Source organism: Musca vetustissima, unplaced genomic scaffold (genome assembly GCF_032173495.1).
Source record: "Musca vetustissima isolate MV318-11 ecotype Yass unplaced genomic scaffold, APGP_CSIRO_Mvet_v1 utg35446, whole genome shotgun sequence".
NCBI lineage: Eukaryota > Metazoa > Arthropoda > Insecta > Diptera > Muscidae > Musca > Musca vetustissima.
The window spans coordinates 103,351-123,732 of record NW_026880501.1 but is presented as its reverse complement, the minus strand read 5'-3'; the positions used below and the strand labels follow the sequence as shown (position 1 = coordinate 123,732).

General features: G+C 36.5%; 1 protein-coding gene across 1 annotated transcript in view; it reads left to right on the top strand.

Moving 5' to 3' along the window:
- Nucleotides 1-18,547, top strand: part of LOC133326177 (conserved oligomeric Golgi complex subunit 4) — a 95,411-nt gene extending 76,864 nt beyond the window's left edge. Inside the window, exons 7-9 of the mRNA XM_061534854.1 lie at nt 16,454-16,495; nt 17,021-17,160; nt 18,147-18,547. Coding sequence (XP_061390838.1) covers nt 16,454-16,495; nt 17,021-17,160; nt 18,147-18,547 — 583 coding nt within the window. The remainder of the gene's footprint in view (nt 1-16,453; nt 16,496-17,020; nt 17,161-18,146) is intronic.
- Nucleotides 18,548-20,382: the final 1,835 nt, after the last annotated feature.

Below are 20,382 nucleotides of genomic sequence, written 5' to 3'. Positions count from 1 at the left end.
ACTCGAACTCACAACATTCAGTATTATAGAATACAAGAACAAGTCTACAATATCAATGAGAGTAATGAATATCATGCATTGTATTGCGTATTACCTGGAACAGATAGAGAGTCGTATGTTGTGAATGTTTACACATAAATAACCCTCAATGAGACCAAGAGTGCGGGGTTTGTCGGATTCGGCTCTATACTCTAGCTGACCCGACAACACACAATCACTGACTTCCAAAATGTATCAATATAATTTTTGTATACAATAATACTACAGTATTTAAACTTCGTACCCATGCACCATGGCTCGGGTTCCAATTTTTTGGTCATAATTAGAACAGTGGATTTATGAAATAAATAAATAAATTTCAAATATGAAAAATACGTTCTGTCAAAGTTTAAATTGTTCAACTTGAAGGTTCGACGTATTTCGGTAACATTCATATAAATGCATGTATTCTACTTTTGTGGTGAAAAACGTCGAACGAGCTAGTTGAATTTTAGGTATGGCTGTGAGTTACAACGTTACCTAAAATCCAACGAGGCGTACAAAAATATTCAACTTCCCCAACGACCGTATTACCCAAATACGTCGAGGCCATATCTCTTAGCGAGCTAAACAAGATCGAGAAATAAACTTGAAAAATTATAAAATGTGTCCAATTATTTCATATTCTTATTGAAATTTTCGTATTTGCTTTATGTTTTGTTTCTTTTTTCAACAAATGAAAAGACAAAAATACGTTCTGTCATAGTTGAATTTTTTCAACTTTGAAAATTCGTACGTCGACGTATTTCGGTAACGTACATATAAATACATGTGTTCTACTTTTGTGGTGAAAAACGTCGAACGAGCTAGTTTAATTTTAGCTAAGTGATGAGATGACTCCTGATCTCATCACAAATGTGCGACGGGAGAAACTAGAGAAAAAAAGAAACGCACGGTGTTGACAGTTCCTTGGTTCGAGGTGAACTCATTTTATTTAAAATATCTTCTTAACTCTAAACCTATATATTAATACATAGAACTACAATGCATTTCAAATACATACATTGAATGTGTAAATAGATTTGGGTTTGGACACATTTATGGTCTTTATTTACGATCACCCAAAAATACACACAGACAATGCACTCTTATGGTGTGACCCATTAACACACCGTGTGCAGCAATCTTTATTTCTATTTACCAACGCACTATTGACGTTCCACTTGAGACCTGCACACACACACACTGCGTGAGAGTCATAAATAACCTATTTTATCATCTTCATTAAAAATAGAAATCTTAGAAAACAAGTATTTCCCTCTGACTACCTGACTCCAAAATTACGTACAGTTCACTAAACTGTACAAACTGCGGGCCTTAAAAGATCCCAATCTTTTAATAAAACATGAATAAATAAAATGTATGAAATACACATAATTTCCTTAGTACTAACAATCGGTTGAATGTTATATCATAATCTCTAAAATTTTAAAATATATAAAAATGCCAAACATAATTTCTAATTTTAATAGAGATAATTACATAATAATAATATGCTCTTTACAGCTAGGTTACGGCACCCACAACATCCAGCAGCCAGTTGCAGCATGAATCCATCTTCCACCGATGAAAAACTAGGAAAACCCTTTTTCTGAACGGGTTTTTCTCTTCCTTGTTGTTATTTTTCTTTATGTTCGTGGTTTTGCACAATTTTTTGAAGAATGTACCGGTGAAGATTTTCTTTGCGTAGCTGGCATATAATTTGACGATTTCCTCAGATTCTTCGTTCAGATGAGGCAAAATATTTTCAAGCCTTTCTTCCCGCCATATCCATACTGCTTCATTCTTTTCGTCCTGTTCCGTCGGTGAAGCCATTTCTATTCCCACAACTGCTGATGTCAATTTCCTGTACCTCTTGGGTTTTACCTCGTTGTAGCCATTTACGTCTTTCTCCATACGCTTCCTTTTAACTCCCTTAGATTTTCTTTTTCTGGATAACCGTACATCTTTATTAACGGTTGCATTTCGGACTACATGGCAGCCGTCGTTTGCGCCGACCGCTGAACCAGTGACCTTTGTCATCGGTGTGGTTTTCTCTGCACTGTCACTACGGCATTTCAGGTTCTCAGTAGCAACTTTCTTTGCAGCTTCTTCCCAGTCGCTAGTATTAACATTATCCGTGAGTATTGTGTCTGGCTCTGGTATCTGCTGCACATTTCCTCTAGAGGCATAATATATATTCCGTGATGGCAGCTCTTCTTCAACTGTATCTTTTTTCTTTGCAGTCTCTATTGTTTGTACTTTCGCGTTATTATTTTATGCTTCAGTTTACACGTTATTTGTGGTTTGTTGTTTTCAACTTCCACACCGACTCGCGGAACATCAACGTGACCGTTTCCATTTTCCTCCGTCTCCGTCTGAATCGTCCCTAATTCTTTAACTTTCTTAAGATGTGCGTCTATATTTCCTACTTCTTTATCTAAAATTTGAAAACAAATTTTAAGAAAATGAAACCATTTTGCGAGCTTGCTATCCGCAGGAAAAACGAATAGCATTCTGTATCTCTTCCTCCAACTCACACAATGAACGATCTAGTGTACTAACTAGATCGTCTATTCTCATTGTCGGTAGGAGGATTATGTCCTTAGTTTGGCATATTTCTACCGAACTTAAACTGTTCAACGTAGCTACTTCTACTAGTTGTGGAGCCTCTAAGGGGACAAATATACCCCTCTTCCACATACCTAATTCTATTTCGTCAAATGCATATCTTACTCCTAAACCGAATACGATATGTTCGTATAAAACTTTTCCCATACGATGAAGCTTCACCTCATTATCCAAAAATTCCCTCCTTGCTTCTATGAAGGAATCTGCTAATCGTACACAACTCTCTAAAATTTATCCTGCCACACGTTTTGAGCAATTTTGCTCAGTTTTAAATGAATAGAGATATATTCGCCCAACATTCTTTGATGTTGAATGAATTGTTCAAAATTCATTTTTACGATTATATATCTTTCTTCTTATGAAAAGCATCTATGTTAACGAGATAAAAACAGTCTTTCTTCGACTTCCTATTCCCTTATAACTATTTTGTCGGGTAAACCTTGGTAGTACTTTTCACTACGTATTGACCACGACAAAAAACGACTAACACTGCCTTTGCTTCAACAGTGCGCCTTTTCCAACACAATACGTGTAGACTTAGCACGGGTTGCTTTCACCTGCATATCTAACATAGCGATAACCAACGTAGTTTGTCCTTTACTACGCGCCTATCACGTCACTAACACTATGTGAAAAACCAACGTAGTTTGTTCTGCACTACGCGCCTATCACCTCGGGGTAACCAAATGATGAGATGACTCCTGATCTCATCACAAATGTGCGACGGGAGAAACTAGAGAAAAAAGAAACGCACGGTGTTGACAGTTCCGTGGTTCGAGGTGAACTCATTTTATTTAAAATATCTTCTTAACTCTAAACATATATATTAATACATAGAACTACAATGCATTTCAAATACATACATTGAATGTGTAAATAGATTTGGGTTTGGACACATTTATGGTCTTTATTTACGATCACCCAAAAATACACACAGACAATGCACTCTTATGTTGTGACCCATTAACACGCCGTGTGCAGCAATCTTTATTTCTATTTACCAACGCACTATTGACGTTCCACTTGAGACCTGCACACACACACTGCGTGAGAGTTATAAATAACCTATTTTATCATCTTCATTAAAAATAGAAATCTTAGAAAACAAGTATTTACCTCTGATTACCTGACTCCAAAATTACGCACAGTTCACTAAACTGTACAGTAAGGCTGTTAGAAATTAAAAAGGGTTGCAATTATTATTTTCTCAAATGAGACTACCTTCCATAATTATGTCATGGATTTTGGCATAGCCATAACTTTTTATACTTACAATAACTTTTTTGAATAATATAAATTATCGTCATTATGCATCCTACATTATATAGTTGAATTCATATTAGTAAAGGAATTTTTGTATCATCGATTTCTCTCAACGTATACAAAATTCAGCTGCGTAATTTAAGCATATTGCAAAAAACCTTTAGCAACATCGCGAATTAAGAACAATTCCACGACATCGGTTTCTACGCTGTTGTATAAGATTGTATTGTTTTTCTGCTTTGGGAGCAACATATTCCTGAATGTTTTTTTTTGGTCCGTGCCTGGATCTAACAAAAAACCGGACCTTTATGTTTGCCACAAAATTATTCGTCACGAGTCAGTGTCGGTGAGATGTGAGGGGTGCAAGGTATATAATTTGACGATTACTCAGATTCTTCGTTCAGATGAGGCAAAATATTTTCAAGCCTTTCTTCCCGCCATATCCATACTGCTTCATTCTTTTCGTCCTGTTCCGTCGGTGAAGCCATTTCTATTCCCACAACTGCTGATGTCAATTTCCTGTACCTCTTGGGTTTTACCTCGTTGTAGCCATTTACGTCTTTCTCCATATGCTTCCTTTTAACTCCCTTAGATTTTCTTTTTCTGGATAACCGTACATCTTTATTAACGGTTGCATTTCGGACTACATGGCAGCCGTCGTTTGCGCCGACCGCTGAACCAGTGACCTTTGTCATCGGTGTGGTTTTCTCTGCACTGTCACTACGGCATTTCAGGTTCTCAGTAGCAACTTTCTTTGCAGCTTCTTCCCAGTCGCTAGTATTAACATTATCCGTGAGTATTGTGTCTGGCTCTGGTATCTGCTGCACATTTCCTCTAGAGGCATAATATATATTCCGTGATGGCAGCTCTTCTTCAACTGCATTTTTTTTTCTTTGCAGTCTCTATTGTTTGTACTTTCGCGTTATTATGTTATGCTTCAGTTTACGCGTTATTTGTGGTTTGTTGTTTTCAACTTCCACACCGACTCGCGGAACATCAACGTGACCGTTTCCATTTTCCTCCGTCTCCGTCTGAATCGTCCCTAATTCTTTAACTTTCTTAAGATGTGCGTCTATATTTCCTACTTCTTTATCTAAAATTTGAAAACAAATTTTAAGAAAATGAAACCATTTTGCGAGCTTGCTATCCGCAGGAAAAACGAATAGCATTCTGTATCTCTTCCTCCAACTCACACAATGAACGATCTAGTGTACTACCTAGATCGTCTATTCTCATTGTCGGTAGGAGGATTATATCCTTAGTTTGGCATATTTCTACCGAACTTAAACTGTTCAACGTAGCTACTTCTACTAGTTGTGGAGCCTCTAAGGGGACAAATATACCCCTCTTCCACATACCTAATTCTATTTCGTCAAATGCATATCTTACTCCTAAACCGAATACGATATGTTCGTTCACCTCATTATCCAAAAATTCCCTCCTTGCTTCTATGAAGGAATCTGCTAATCGTACACAATTCTCTAAAATTTCTCCTGCCACAGGTTTTGAGCAATTTTGCTCAGTTTTAAATGCATAGAGATACATTCGCCCAACATTCTTTGATGTTGAATGAATTGTTCAAAATTCATTTTTACGATTATATATCTTTCTTCTTATGAAAAGCATCTATGTTAACGAGATAAAAACAGTCTTTCTTCGACTTCCTATTCCCTTATAACTATTTTGTCGGGTAAACCTTGGTAGTACTGTTCACTACGTATTCACCACGACAAAAAACGACTAACACTGCCTTTGCTTCAACAGTGCGCCTATTCCAACACAATACGTGTAGACTTAGCACGGGCTGCTTTCACCTGTATATCTAACATAGCGATAACCAACGTAGTTTGTCCTTTACTACGCGCCTATCACGTCACTAACACTATGTGAAAAACCAACGTAGTTTGTTCTGCACTACGCGCCTATCACCTCGGGGTAACCAAATGATGAGATGACTCCTGATCTCATCACAAATGTGTAATGGCACTAAATGTCCTAATGACCCACAAATACTGAAATCTTCAAACCTGAAAGTGTACATTGGGTAGTCTCTTGCATCATTGTTGATACAGCTGATTTAATTTCATATCGAATTAGGAAACTTCCACAGCTATCTTCCGCAACTGTTTTCATTGCCTGGGCGTTACTTCATTTTACTCCAGCGGTACTTTTTTATAAATGTATACTTATCAATATAATTTTTGTATACAATAATACTACGGTATTTAAACTTCGTACACATGCACCATGGCTCGGGTTCCAATTTTTTGGTCATAATTAGAACAGTGGATTTATGAAATAAATAAATAAATTTCAAATATAAAAGTTTCGAGAACGCTGATTACGATTCTGCAAGAAAATTATTTTTGAACACATTTTGTAGAGCTATGAACACTAATTACAAACCTGAAATGAGATTTTTAAAATCAATTAAAATAAATCAAAAATAGCGCATAAAATATAAGAAAAACCTAAGTACTTCATATCTTTACAGTATTTAAAATCAAAATAGCATAAAAACGTATTTTTATGTATGGCATAAAAACATGGCATACCTCAAATAAATTGTTATTATAGCCCATTGGAATTTATTTATTGGAATTGATATATGGCAAGGTTACCTATTATCCGACGGAGCGTACAAAAATATTCAACTTCCCCACTATGGCAAAATGTTGTGTACGGCCGTATTATTTTTATTTTCAACAAAAAAAATGAAAAATACGTTCTGTCAAAGTTTAAATTGTTCAACTTGAAGGTTCGACGTATTTCGGTAACATTCATATAAATACATGTATTCTACTTTTGTGGTGAAAAACGTCGAACGAGCTAGTTGAATTTTAGGTATGACTGTGAGTTACAACGTTACCTAAAATCCAACGAGGCGTACAAAAATATTCAACTTCCCCAACGACCGTATTACCCAAATACGTCGAGGCCATATCTCTTAGCGAGCTAAACAAGATCGAGAAATAAACTTGAAAAAATATAAAATGTGTCCAATTATTTCATATTCTTATTGAAATTTTCGTATTTGCTTTATGTTTTGTTTCTTTTTTCAACAAATGAAAAGACAAAAATACGTTCTGTCATAGTTGAATTTTTTCAACTTTGAAAATTCGTACGTCGACGTATTTCGGTAACGTACATATAAATACATGTGTTCTACTTTTGTGGTGAAAAACGTGAGATGACTCCTGATCTCATCACAAATGTGCGACGGGAGAAACTAGAGAAAAAAAGAATCGCACGGTGTTGACAGTTCCGTGGTTCGAGGTGAACTCATTTTATTTAAAATATCTTCTTAACTCTAAACATATATATTAATACATAGAACTACAATGCATTTCAAATACATACATTGAATGTGTAAATAGATTTGGGTTTGGACACATTTATGGTCTTTATTTACGATCACCCAAAAATACACACAGACAATGCACTCTTCTGGTGTGACCCATTAACACACCGTGTGCAGCAATCTTTATTTCTATTTACCAACGCACTATTGACGTTCCACTTGAGACCTGCACACACACACACTGCGTGAGAGTCATAAATAACCTATTTTATCATCTTCATTAAAAATAGAAATCTTAGAAAACAAGTATTTCCCTCTGACTACCTGACTCCAAAATTACGTACAGTTCACTAAACTGTACAGACTGCGGGCCTTAAAAGATCCCAATCTTTTAATAAAACATGAATAAATAAAATGTATGAAATACACATAATTTCCTTAGTACTAACAATCGGTTGAATGTTATATCATAATCTCTAAAATTTTAAAATATATAAAAATGCCAAACATAATTTCTAATTTTAATAGAGATAATTACATAATAATAATATGCTCTTTACAGCTAGGTTACGGCACCCACAACATCCAGCAGCCAGTTGCAGCATGAATCCATCTTCCACCGATGAAAAACTAGGAAAACCCTTTTTCTGAACGGTTTTTTCTCTTCCTTGTTGTTATTTTTCTCTATGTTCGTGGTTTTGCACAATTTTTTGAAGAATGTACCGGTGAAGATTTTCTTTGCGTAGCTGGTATATAATTTGACGATTTCCTCAGATTCTTCGTTCAGATGAGGCAAAATATTTTCAAGCCTTTCTTCCCGCCATATCCATACTGCTTCATTCTTTTCTTCATTCTTTTCGTCCTGTTCCGTCGGTGAAGCCATTTCTATTCCCACAACTGCTGATGTCAATTTCCTGTACCTCTTGGGTTTTACCTCGTTGTAGCCATTTACGTCTTTCTCCATACGCTTCCTTTTAACTCCCTTAGATTTTCTTTTTCTGGATAACCGTACATCTTTATTAACGGTTGCATTTCGGACTACATGGCAGCCGTCGTTTGCGCCGACCGCTGAACCAGTGACCTTTGTCATCGGTGTGGTTTTCTCTGCACTGTCACTACGGCATTTCAGGTTCTCAGTAGCAACTTTCTTTGCAGCTTCTTCCCAGTCGCTAGTATTAACATTATCCGTGAGTATTGTGTCTGGCTCTGGTATCTGCTGCACATTTCCTCTAGAGGCATAATATATATTCCGTGATGGCAGCTCTTCTTCAACTGCATCTTTTTTCTTTGCAGTCTCTATTGTTTGTACTTTCGCGTTATTATTTTATGCTTCAGTTTACGCGTTATTTGTGGTTTGTTGTTTTCAACTTCCACACCGACTCGCGGAACATCAACGTGACCGTTTCCATTTTCATCCGTCTCCGTCTGAATCGTCCCTAATTCTTTAACTTTCTTAAGATGTGCGTCTATATTTCCTATTTCTTTATCTAAAATTTGAAAACAAATTTTAAGAAAATGAAACCATTTTGCGAGCTTGCTATCCGCAGGAAAAACGAATAGCATTCTGTATCTCTTCCTCCAACTCACACAATGAACGATCTAGTGTACTAACTAGATCGTCTATTCTCATTGTCGGTAGGAGGATTATGTCCTTAGTTTGGCATATTTCTACCGAACTTAAACTGTTCAACGTAGCTACTTCTACTAGTTGTGGAGCCTCTAAGGGGACAAATATACCCCTCTTCCACATACCTAATTTTATTTCGTCAAATGCATATCTTACTCCTAAACCGAATACGATATGTTCGTATAAAACTTTTCCCATACGATGAAGCTTCACCTCATTATCCAAAAATTCCCTCCTTGCTTCTATGTAGGAATCTGCTAATCGTACACAATTCTCTAAAATTTTGAGCACACGTTTTGAGCAATTTTGCTCAGTTTTAAATTCTTTGATGTTGAATGAATTGTTCAAAATTCATTTTTACCATTATATATCTTTCTTCTTATGAAAAGCATCTATGTTAACGAGATAAAAACAGTCTTTCTTCGACTTCCTATTCCCACCGATGAAAAACTAGGAAAACCCTTTTTCTGAACGGTTTTTTCTCTTCCTTGTTGTTATTTTTCTCTATGTTCGTGGTTTTGCACAATTTTTTGAAGAATGTACCGGTGAAGATTTTCTTTGCGTAGCTGGTATATAATTTGACGATTTCCTCAGATTCTTCGTTCAGATGAGGCAAAATATTTTCAAGCCTTTCTTCCCGCCATATCCATACTGCTTCATTCTTTTCTTCATTCTTTTCGTCCTGTTCCGTCGGTGAAGCCATTTCTATTCCCACAACTGCTGATGTCAATTTCCTGTACCTCTTGGGTTTTACCTCGTTGTAGCCATTTACGTCTTTCTCCATACGCTTCCTTTTAACTCCCTTAGATTTTCTTTTTCTGCATAACCGTACATCTTTATTAACGGTTGCATTTCGGACTACATGGCAGCCGTCGTTTGCGCCGACCGCTGAACCAGTGACCTTTGTCATCGGTGTGGTTTTCTCTGCACTGTCACTACGGCATTTTTGAAATTTTCGTATTTGCTTTATGTTTTGTTTCTTTTTTCAACAAATGAAAAGACAAAAATACGTTCTGTCATAGTTGAATTTTTTCAACTTTGAAAATTCGTACGTCGACGTATTTCGGTAACGTACATATAAATACATGTGTTCTACTTTTGTGGTGAAAAACGTCATTAAAAATAGAAATCTTAGAAAACAAGTATTTCCCTCTGACTACCTGACTCCAAAATTACATACAGTTCACTAAACTGTACAGACTGCGGGCCTTAAAAGATCCCAATCTTTTAATAAAACATGAATAAATAAAATGTATGAAATACACATAATTTCCTTAGTACTAACAATCGGTTGAATGTTATATCATAATCTCTAAAATTTTAAAATATATAAAAATGCCAAACATAATTTCTAATTTTAATAGAGATAATTACATAATAATAATATGCTCTTTACAGCTAGGTTACGGCACCCACAACATCCAGCAGCCAGTTGCAGCATGAATCCATCTTCCACCGATGAAAAACTAGGAAAACCCTTTTTCTGAACGGTTTTTTCTCTTCCTTGTTGTTATTTTTCTCTATGTTCGTGGTTTTGCACAATTTTTTGAAGAATGTACCGGTGAAGATTTTCTTTGCGTAGCTGGTATATAATTTGACGATTTCCTCAGATTCTTCGTTCAGATGAGGCAAAATATTTTCAAGCCTTTCTTCCCGCCATATCCATACTGCTTCATTCTTTTCTTCATTCTTTTCGTCCTGTTCCGTCGGTGAAGCCATTTCTATTCCCACAACTGCTGATGTCAATTTCCTGTACCTCTTGGGTTTTACCTCGCTGTAGCCATTTACGTCTTTCTCCATACGCTTCCTTTTAACTCCCTTTTTCTGGATAACCGGCATTTCAGGTTCTCAGTAGCAACTTTCTTTGCAGCTTCTTCCCAGTCGCTAGTATTAACATTATCCGTGAGTATTGTGTCTGGCTCTGGTATCTGCTGCACATTTCCTCTAGAGGCATAATATATATTCCGTGATGGCAGCTCTTCTTCAACTGCATCTTTTTTCTTTGCAGTCTCTATTGTTTGTACTTTCGCGTTATTATTTTATGCTTCAGTTTACGCGTTATTTGTGGTTTGTTGTTTTCAACTTCCACACCGACTCGCGGAACATCTACGTGACCGTTTCCATTTTCATCCGTCTCCGTCTGAATCGTCCCTAATTCTTTAACTTTCTTAAGATGTGCGTCTATATTTCCTATTTCTTTATCTAAAATTTGAAAACAAATTTTAAGAAAATGAAACCATTTTGCGAGCTTGCTATCCGCAGGAAAAACGAATAGCATTCTGTATCTCTTCCTCCAACTCACACAATGAACGATCTAGTGTACTAACTAGATCGTCTATTCTCATTGTCGGTAGGAGGATTATGTCCTTAGTTTGGCATATTTCTACCGAACTTAAACTGTTCAACGAAGCTACTTCTACTAGTTGTGGAGCCTCTAAGGGGACAAATATACCCCTCTTCCACATACCTAATTTTATTTCGTCAAATGCATATCTTACTCCTAAACCGAATACGATATGTTCGTATAAAACTTTTCCCATACGATGAAGCTTCACCTCATTATCCAAAAATTCCCTCCTTGCTTCTATGTAGGAATCTGCTAATCGTACACAATTCTCTAAAATTTTGAGCACACGTTTTGAGCAATTTTGCTCAGTTTTAAATTCTTTGATGTTGAATGAATTGTTCAAAATTCATTTTTACGATTATATATCTTTCTTCTTATGAAAAGCATCTATGTTAACGAGATAAAAACAGTCTTTCTTCGACTTCCTATTCCCTTATAACTATTTTGTCGGGTAAACCTTGGTAGTACTTTTCACTACGTATTCACCACGACAAAAAACGACTAACACTGCCTTTGCTTCAACAGTGCGCCTATTCCAACACAATACGTGTAGACTTAGCACGGGTTGCTTTCACCTGCATATCTAACATAGCGATAACCAACGTAGTTTGTCCTTTACTACGCGCCTATCACGTCACTAACACTATGTGAAAAACCAACGTAGTTTGTTCTGCACTACGCGCCTATCACCTCGGGGTAACCAAATGATGAGATGACTCCTGATCTCATCACAAATGTGCGACGGGAGAAACTAGAGAAAAAAGAAACGCACGGTGTTGACAGTTCCGTGGTTCGAGGTGAACTCATTTTATTTAAAATATCTTCTTAACTCTAAACATATATATTAATACATAGAACTACAATGCATTTCAAATACATACATTGAATGTGTAAATAGATTTGGGTTTGGACACATTTATGGTCTTTATTTACGATCACCCAAAAATACACACAGACAATGCACTCTTATGTTGTGACCCATTAACACGCCGTGTGCAGCAATCTTTATTTCTATTTACCAACGCACTATTGACGTTCCACTTGAGACCTGCACACACACACACTGCGTGAGAGTTATAAATAACCTATTTTATCATCTTCATTAAAAATAGAAATCGTAGAAAACAAGTATTTACCTCTGATTACCTGACTCCAAAATTACGTACAGTTCACTAAACTGTACAGTAAGGCTGTTAGAAATTAAAAAGGGTTGCAATTATTATTTTCTCAAATGAGACTACCTTCCATAATTATGTCATGGATTTTGGCATAGCCATAACTTTTTATACTTACAATAACTTTTTTGAATAATATAAATTATCGTCATTATGCATCCTACATTATATAGTTGAATTCATATTAGTAAAGGAATTTTTGTATCATCGATTTCTCTCAACGTATACAAAATTCAGCTGCGTAATTTAAGCATATTGCAAAAAACCTTTAGCAACATCGCGAATTAAGAACAATTCCACGACATCGGTTTCTACGCAGTTGTATAAGATTGTATTGTTTTTCTGCTTTGGGAGCAACATATTCTGGAATGTTTTCTTTTTTTTTTTGGTCCGTGCCTGGATCTAACAAAAAACCGGACCTTTATGTTTGCCACAAAATTATTCGTCACGTGTCAGTGTCGGTGAGATGTGACGGGTGCAAGGTATATAATATGGTATATAATTTGACGATTTCCTCAGATTCTTCGTTCAGATGAGGCAAAATATTTTCAAGCCTTTCTTCCCGCCATATCCATACTGCTTCATTCTTTTCGTCCTGTTCCGTCGGTGAAGCCATTTCTATTCCCACAACTGCTGATGTCAATTTCCTGTACCTCTTGGGTTTTACCTCGTTGTAGCCATTTACGTCTTTCTCCATACGCTTCCTTTTAACTCCCTTAGATTTTCTTTTTCTGGATAACCGTACATCTTTATTAACGGTTGCATTTCGGACTACATGGCAGCCGTCGTTTGCGCCGACCGCTGAACCAGTGACCTTTGTCATCGGTGTGGTTTTCTCTGCACTGTCACTACGGCATTTCAGGTTCTCAGTAGCAACTTTCTTTGCAGCTTCTTCCCAGTCGCTAGTATTAACATTATCCGTGAGTATTGTGTCTGGCTCTGGTATCTGCTGCACATTTCCTCTAGAGGCATAATATATATTCCGTGATGGCAGCTCTTCTTCAACTGCATTTTTTTTCTTTGCAGTCTCTATTGTTTGTACTTTCGCGTTATTATTTTATGCTTCAGTTTACGCGTTATTTGTGGTTTGTTGTTTTCAACTTCCACACCGACTCGCGGAACATCAACGTGACCGTTTCCATTTTCCTCCGTCTCCGTCTGAATCGTCCCTAATTCTTTAACTTTCTTAAGATGTGCGTCTATATTTCCTACTTCTTTATCTAAAATTTGAAAACAAATTTTAAGAAACCATTTTGCGAGCTTGCTATCCGCAGGAAAAACGAATAGCATTCTGTATCTCTTCCTCCAACTCACACAATGAACGATCTAGTGTACTAACTAGATCGTCTATTCTCATTGTCGGTAGGAGGATTATGTCCTTAGTTTGGCATATTTCTACCGAACTTAAACTGTCAACGTAGCTACTTCTACTAGTTGTGGAGCCTCTAAGGGGACAAATATACCCCTCTTCCACATACCTAATTCTATTTCGTCAAATGCATATCTTACTCCTAAACCGAATACGATATGTTCGTATAAAACTTTTCCCATACGATGAAGCTTCACCTCATTATCCAAAAATTCCCTCCTTGCTTCTATGAAGGAATCTGCTAATCGTACACAATTCTCTAAAATTTCTCCTGCCACACGTTTTGAGCAATTTTGTTCAGTTTTAAATGAATAGAGATATATTCGCCCAACATTCTTTGATGTGGAATGAATTGTTCAAAATTCATTTTTACGATTATATATCTTTCTTCTTATGAAAAGCATCTATGTTAACGAGATAAAAACAGTCTTTCTTCGACTTCCTATTCCCTTATAACTATTTTGTCGGGTAAACCTTGGTAGTACTTTTCACTACGTATTCACCACGACAAAAAAACGACTAACACTGCCTTTGCTTCAACAGTGCGCCTATTCCAACACAATACGTGTAGACTTAGCACGGGTTGCTTTCACCTGCATATCTAACATAGCGATAACCAACGTAGTTTGTCCTTTACTACGCGCCTATCACGTCACTAACACTATGTGAAAAACCAACGTAGTTTGTTCTGCACTACGCGCCTATCACCTCGGGGTAACCAAATGATGAGATGACTCCTGATCTCATCACAAACGTGCGACGGGAGAAACTAGAGAAAAAAGAAACGCACGGTGTTGACAGTTCCGTGGTTCGAGGTGAACTCATTTTATTTAAAATATCTTCTTAACTCTAAACATATATATTAATACATAGAACTACAATGCATTTCAAATACATACATTGAATGTGTAAATAGATTTGGGTTTGGACACATTTATGGTCTTTATTTACGATCACCCAAAAATACACACAGACAATGCACTCTTATGTTGTGACCCATTAACACGCCGTGTGCAGCAATCTTTATTTCTATTTACCAACGCACTATTGACGTTCCACTTGAGACCTGCACACACACACTGCGTGAGAGTTATAAATAACCTATTTTATCATCTTCATTAAAAATAGAAATCTTAGAAAACAAGTATTTACCTCTGATTACCTGACTCCAAAATTACGTACAGTTCACTAAACTGTACAGTAAGGCTGTTAGAAATTAAAAAGGGTTGCAATTATTATTTTCTCAAATGAGACTACCTTCCATAATTATGTCATGGATTTTGGCATAGCCATAACTTTTTATACTTACAATAACTTTTTTGAATAATATAAATTATCGTCATTATGCATCCTACATTATATAGTTGAATTCATATTAGTAAAGGAATTTTTGTATCATCGATTTCTCTCAACGTATACAAAATTCAGCTGCGTAATTTAAGCATATTGCAAAAAACCTTTAGCAACATCGCGAATTAAGAACAATTCCACGACATCGGTTTCTACGCAGTTGTATAAGATTGTATTGTTTTTCTGCTTTGGGAGCAACATATTCCGGAATGTTTTTTTTTTGGTCCGTGCCTGGATCTAACAAAAAACCGGACCTTTATGTTTCCACAAAATTATTCGTCACGTGTCAGTGTCGGTGAGATGTGACGGGTGCAAGGAGTAAGTGCTCTTTAAGAATTGTTCCGGTTAGGATCTGTTGCGTAACTACAACGAAGAGGATTGCGTTGCCTCGTGCTGCTACAGAGTAATCCCCAGCGAGTCTTCGTCCAATATGTCATCTTCTTCGTCGGAGTACGGAACTACACCTCAGTCTCCTCCACAGCAGCCCAATATGCAACATTTAACACCATACGTCGCTGTGGGCCAATAACCGTCTGGTACTAGGGATTTCAATGCTCACCATGAGTTGTGTCATTCCGTCCTAGCGTTAGCAGAGCAAATTGATGGCTCACGTAGCACGTAATTCCTCTTGGCTCATACCACATCCCCATAATCGATTCCATAATCAGACTGGCCGATTTCATTCAAGCTAAACGCCGCACTTTCAGAGAGTTCACCAATCAGGGATTTCACTCCTTCTGATGTACGGGTAGCAGAAAGGAAATCATCCTAACCATTGTATGATATGATGGATTATCAGGCGTGTCAGGATCAATCAGTTACGAGCCAAGAATCTTCATACATGGACTGATTGCCTCATTTAAAATAAATCTGTATGGCACTAAATGTCCTAATGACCCACAAATACTGAAATCTTCAAACCTGAAAGTGTACATTGGGTAGTCTCTTCCATCATTGTTGATACAACTGATTTAATTTCATATCGAATTAGGAAACTTCCACAGCTATCTTCCGCAACTGTTTTCATTGCCTGGGCGTTACTTCATTTTACTCCAGCGGTAGTTTTTTTTTTTTTTGCAGGAATGAAATACTTTTTTATAAATGTATACTTATGAAATTTAAAGAATTTTAAAATTTTTTGGTTGCAAAAAGAGACTTATTTTAAGAAAAGATCTAGGGAGCATGAAATCTATTTCGCGTAAAAATATAATTTTGTATTGTTTAATTTAGTGTTGCACGTAATCAATCGAATTAGTATTTTGAAACAGAGCCTTGATTAGACAACTTGTAAATTGGACAAACGGCGTTTTCAGGAATTGCGATTTGGTTTTAATAATGCTTTTTTGTATTAATCTTTTATTTATTTCAATAGGATTGATTTCCGAATGGAGGACATAAAACGTATTAAGTTGCAGTAACTATATGTATATATTGAAACCTTGAATGGAACATAATTTTCATTTTCGATATATTTAGAAACTCAATAAATCTTATATTCGTAAATAAATACATATATAAAATTGTTGTGTCTTATCCCGCGTTTACAAGATTCATGTGTAATTGTAATAAATAATATATTTGCAGAAAGGTTTGTATATGTTCTTCTATTGTATAATCTAAAATGGTCAGTTAGAGAATTTATCATCCCAAGGGTATTTAAACTCTATTAAAAATATTCAAAGGAATATTGTACTATATACACAGTTCATATAGCCTATATCATAAATGACCTGTAAAGGAAAAACAAGTGAGACGTCTTCAGCTTATATACATATTTTTGAGTTTATATGGTAATTCAATAATTAGTAAGTATCTAAATTATCTTGGGAATATAACTCAATTTTGCTATTTCCCTATATGATAAAATAGATAAACTCCCTGATTTCTAAAATGTTTGGGAAATGAAATAATGTGATTAATGTAACGATCGCCATTTTAGATTATTACTAGGTGCACCATCAGTACCATATCCCATGGTATCTCTATTCGAATCTAGTTTTCGCAAATCTGTCATCACCACACTCTATAATACGAACCGTATTTCAAACTCGTTTGTTAAACGCAAAGGAAGCGAAGCATGTAAGTAAGCACAATTCTATGAAATAAATATTTATCTTTAAAATTTTTATTCTTTTTCGAAAATCCAGAAGAGTTACGAACTCAGCACGTCAGTTCATAACTTTAGTAGCAATTTGGCCAATAATTTGAATTAAAAAAAACTACGCTTTAAAAATTGATTTATTTCTTCTTTTTTAAATAAATATAAAAGTTATTTTATTTTTTTATTAAGTCTATAGATTACAAAGCCCCTTACAGACTGAACTAAAAACTACAAGTATTTACAAAAATATATTTTTATATTAGGTATTTAAATGTAATATAATTTTTTTTAATTTATTAAATTCAACAAAAAGTCGGCGAAGGGGATAATTGTTTGCATATTTAGAAGAAGTTATTTATTTATTTTATGACATTGTATATGTTTTTTAAAGATTAATTTTTCAACTAGAATAGCGCTTAAATATTTAACGGATTTTGAAAATTCGAGTTCCTTACCATTTACCTTAAGTTTATAGAAGAAATTCTTTTGGGGGACTTATTGTAAGGAAATATAATGGTTTGAGAATTTTCTTCATTGATTTTTATTTTCCATTTGGAAAAATATTTAGAGACCAATGAAAAAACTTCCTGAATTCTCTCAACGATTACGTTAGAAACATATCCTTGAATGATAATAGCGCTGTCATCTGCATAAGAAGCTACTTCGTTGATTTTAGAGGTTTTAAAATCTGAGATGTAAAGCGAATACAGTAGAGCTGGCAGCACTAAACCCTGAGGGACATCAGCTGGAACATTGCCTGAAGAAGATTTGCTTCCTTGAACATCGACAACAAACATTATTTCATTGAGAAAACGTCGAAGGCTTTTCCGAATTCAACGAAAGTTATACCAGTAGAAAACCGCCGGTTTTAATTCGATGTTCAAATATTGACTAATCTCTTCATTTGGTAAATGTTGAAAGTTGAGATCATGTCATAATTATACAAGGTAGTATCATTCTTTAGCCAATTGTCCTTCTCTCGACGATGTTAATGTAAGCCTGGAGAGGCAGTCGGATCTTCTCCACAATCTTCTAGAGGAAACCGGCTCCTTCCGCCTTAGTCAGGAGAGCATCCCAAATCAGCTCTTGGATGACTCACCCTTGTCGGACGAGGATGACATCATGGAAACTACGGTGATAAACACAGTAGCAACCATGGTGTCTCCTCTAAAGCAAGGAGGGTCCTCACAGTTGCTGACTAGGGAAGTAAACCCTGGCGAGGTTGAGAATCTCGACTCGATCTCCACGGCCTGCAGTGATGTCGCGAGACTACTCAGGCAGTTGGCTGTCGAAACAGATGCTGGCACTGATGAGAACCCCATCGTTAAGATGGTTGACACATCAGTACCATTATCTGCTAGATAAGCCGATGCCAAGGAGATCGCTGTCAAGAAAATGTATCGGAGAGCAGTAAATTACTGTAAACGATACATCGGACGGGACAGCAACTCCATTACGGGGAAGGAGTTCCTGTTAATCAAGAGGAACCTCAAACTCATTAGGAAGTTCTCTATGAACTATCCTGAAGACATTGAGAGGGACTTCTTGATTGATAGGATCCCCCGACCCAGTACTAGGACCACAGCGGTAGTCCCTTCAAAGAAGGAGAAACCTACTGATGGCCCTGGTACATCCAGGAAACTGATGCCTGAGACGTCTAAGCCCTCAGCACCCCCAAGGGTAAACTGAGTACTGAGACGTCCCAGACATCAGCATCCACAAAGACAGAAGGCAGGGGACTGTCGAAGTCGGCCCGAAGGAGAGCCCGTAAAAAGGCCTCCAAGAAGACCGATAAGGCACAACCGCCCTCTGTCAATCCAACTTCTGTCGAATTTCCAAAGCCGACAGCCAAGACGGAGACAACTGGGCAATCGCCAGTGGATGAGCAGAAGGTAGCGAACGCGAAGCAGGTGCCTGCGTCTGCTGGGCCAAATCTCGGCCACAGCCCACGGCTGTCAAGAGAATGAGGTCCTCGGTTTACTTGAAAGCAGTTCATGATTGTAAGTCCGCTTTCAATGATATACGACAGGTAGTTGGTTTATGTTTGGTACCAGGACATAGTGAAATTGAAGGGAATGAAATAGCCGACGAGCTTGTTCGAGGGGGCTCACAGTCGTCCAATCTTCTGATTGAGAGATCTGTGAAACCTCCCATCAGCTATTTCATTGGCAGAATCCGTGCGTTCCATTGCGAGGTAGTTGGTAACAGATGGCTAAGGGAACCTGCTTGCAGAATCTCAAAATCTGTCTGGCCTGAATTCTCTCGTAAAAGAACGTCTTCGCTGGTGGAACACAGTAAGAGGGAGATCAAAATCGTTGTGGGGATTATAACTGGTCACTGCAAAATTAGATCTTTCGCAAAATTAGACGAAGAAGAACTGGAAACAATTGAGCACATCCTCTGCAAATGTCCATCGCTGATCAGCAGAAGACATAAACAGTTTGGAAGTTATGAAATTGATAATTCTAGGCTTTGTCAAAAAATTGACTTGGCTAAAATAATCTCTCTTCCGCCCCCTTCTTTCTCACTATTTTTTCTCCCTACTCTTCCACTATCTCTTTCCTTTTTCTTTATAGGTACACATATATATAAAGGACGATCACAATGGACATAGTTTCCGAGTGGACGTTTGTTACAACAACCTATCATTCTGTCATATGTTTCCATTTTTTCATAAATTTTTAATTTGTCTGAAACTTAATACTCGGAGGTTTTTTGCTGAGCACCGAACACAGAAGAATACAAAAGAAAACAGAGTGCTCCGATAAATTGTAAGTATAAAAATCAAGGCCTATATAAGGTCGGACAGTAAGCGAATTCAAAGAGAAAACTTAAGTTTAACGTCAATTTTTTTTTGCCCAGGGGAAAACTAATTGTTTCGCCTTTAAATAAAAAAACACATCCAAAACACAACACAATTTATAATTTGTAGGATAATTTGAAATAGTCCAAATGTGCTTCACAAAGACGATGTAAATTTAAATATAATTGAATGTTTACAAAATATTAATATTTTCGTTTTGTATATACATAACATAATTTTGTATGTATGTTTATGTTTCAAAATATGATTTAATTATATGCAATGTAACAACATTGTGTTAATTTGGAACGGATTAAAGAAATAAAGAATTTGATTCTTTATTTCGTTAATTTTTTTTTTTTTTTTGTAATTTTCCGAAATTGTTTGCTGCGTGTAA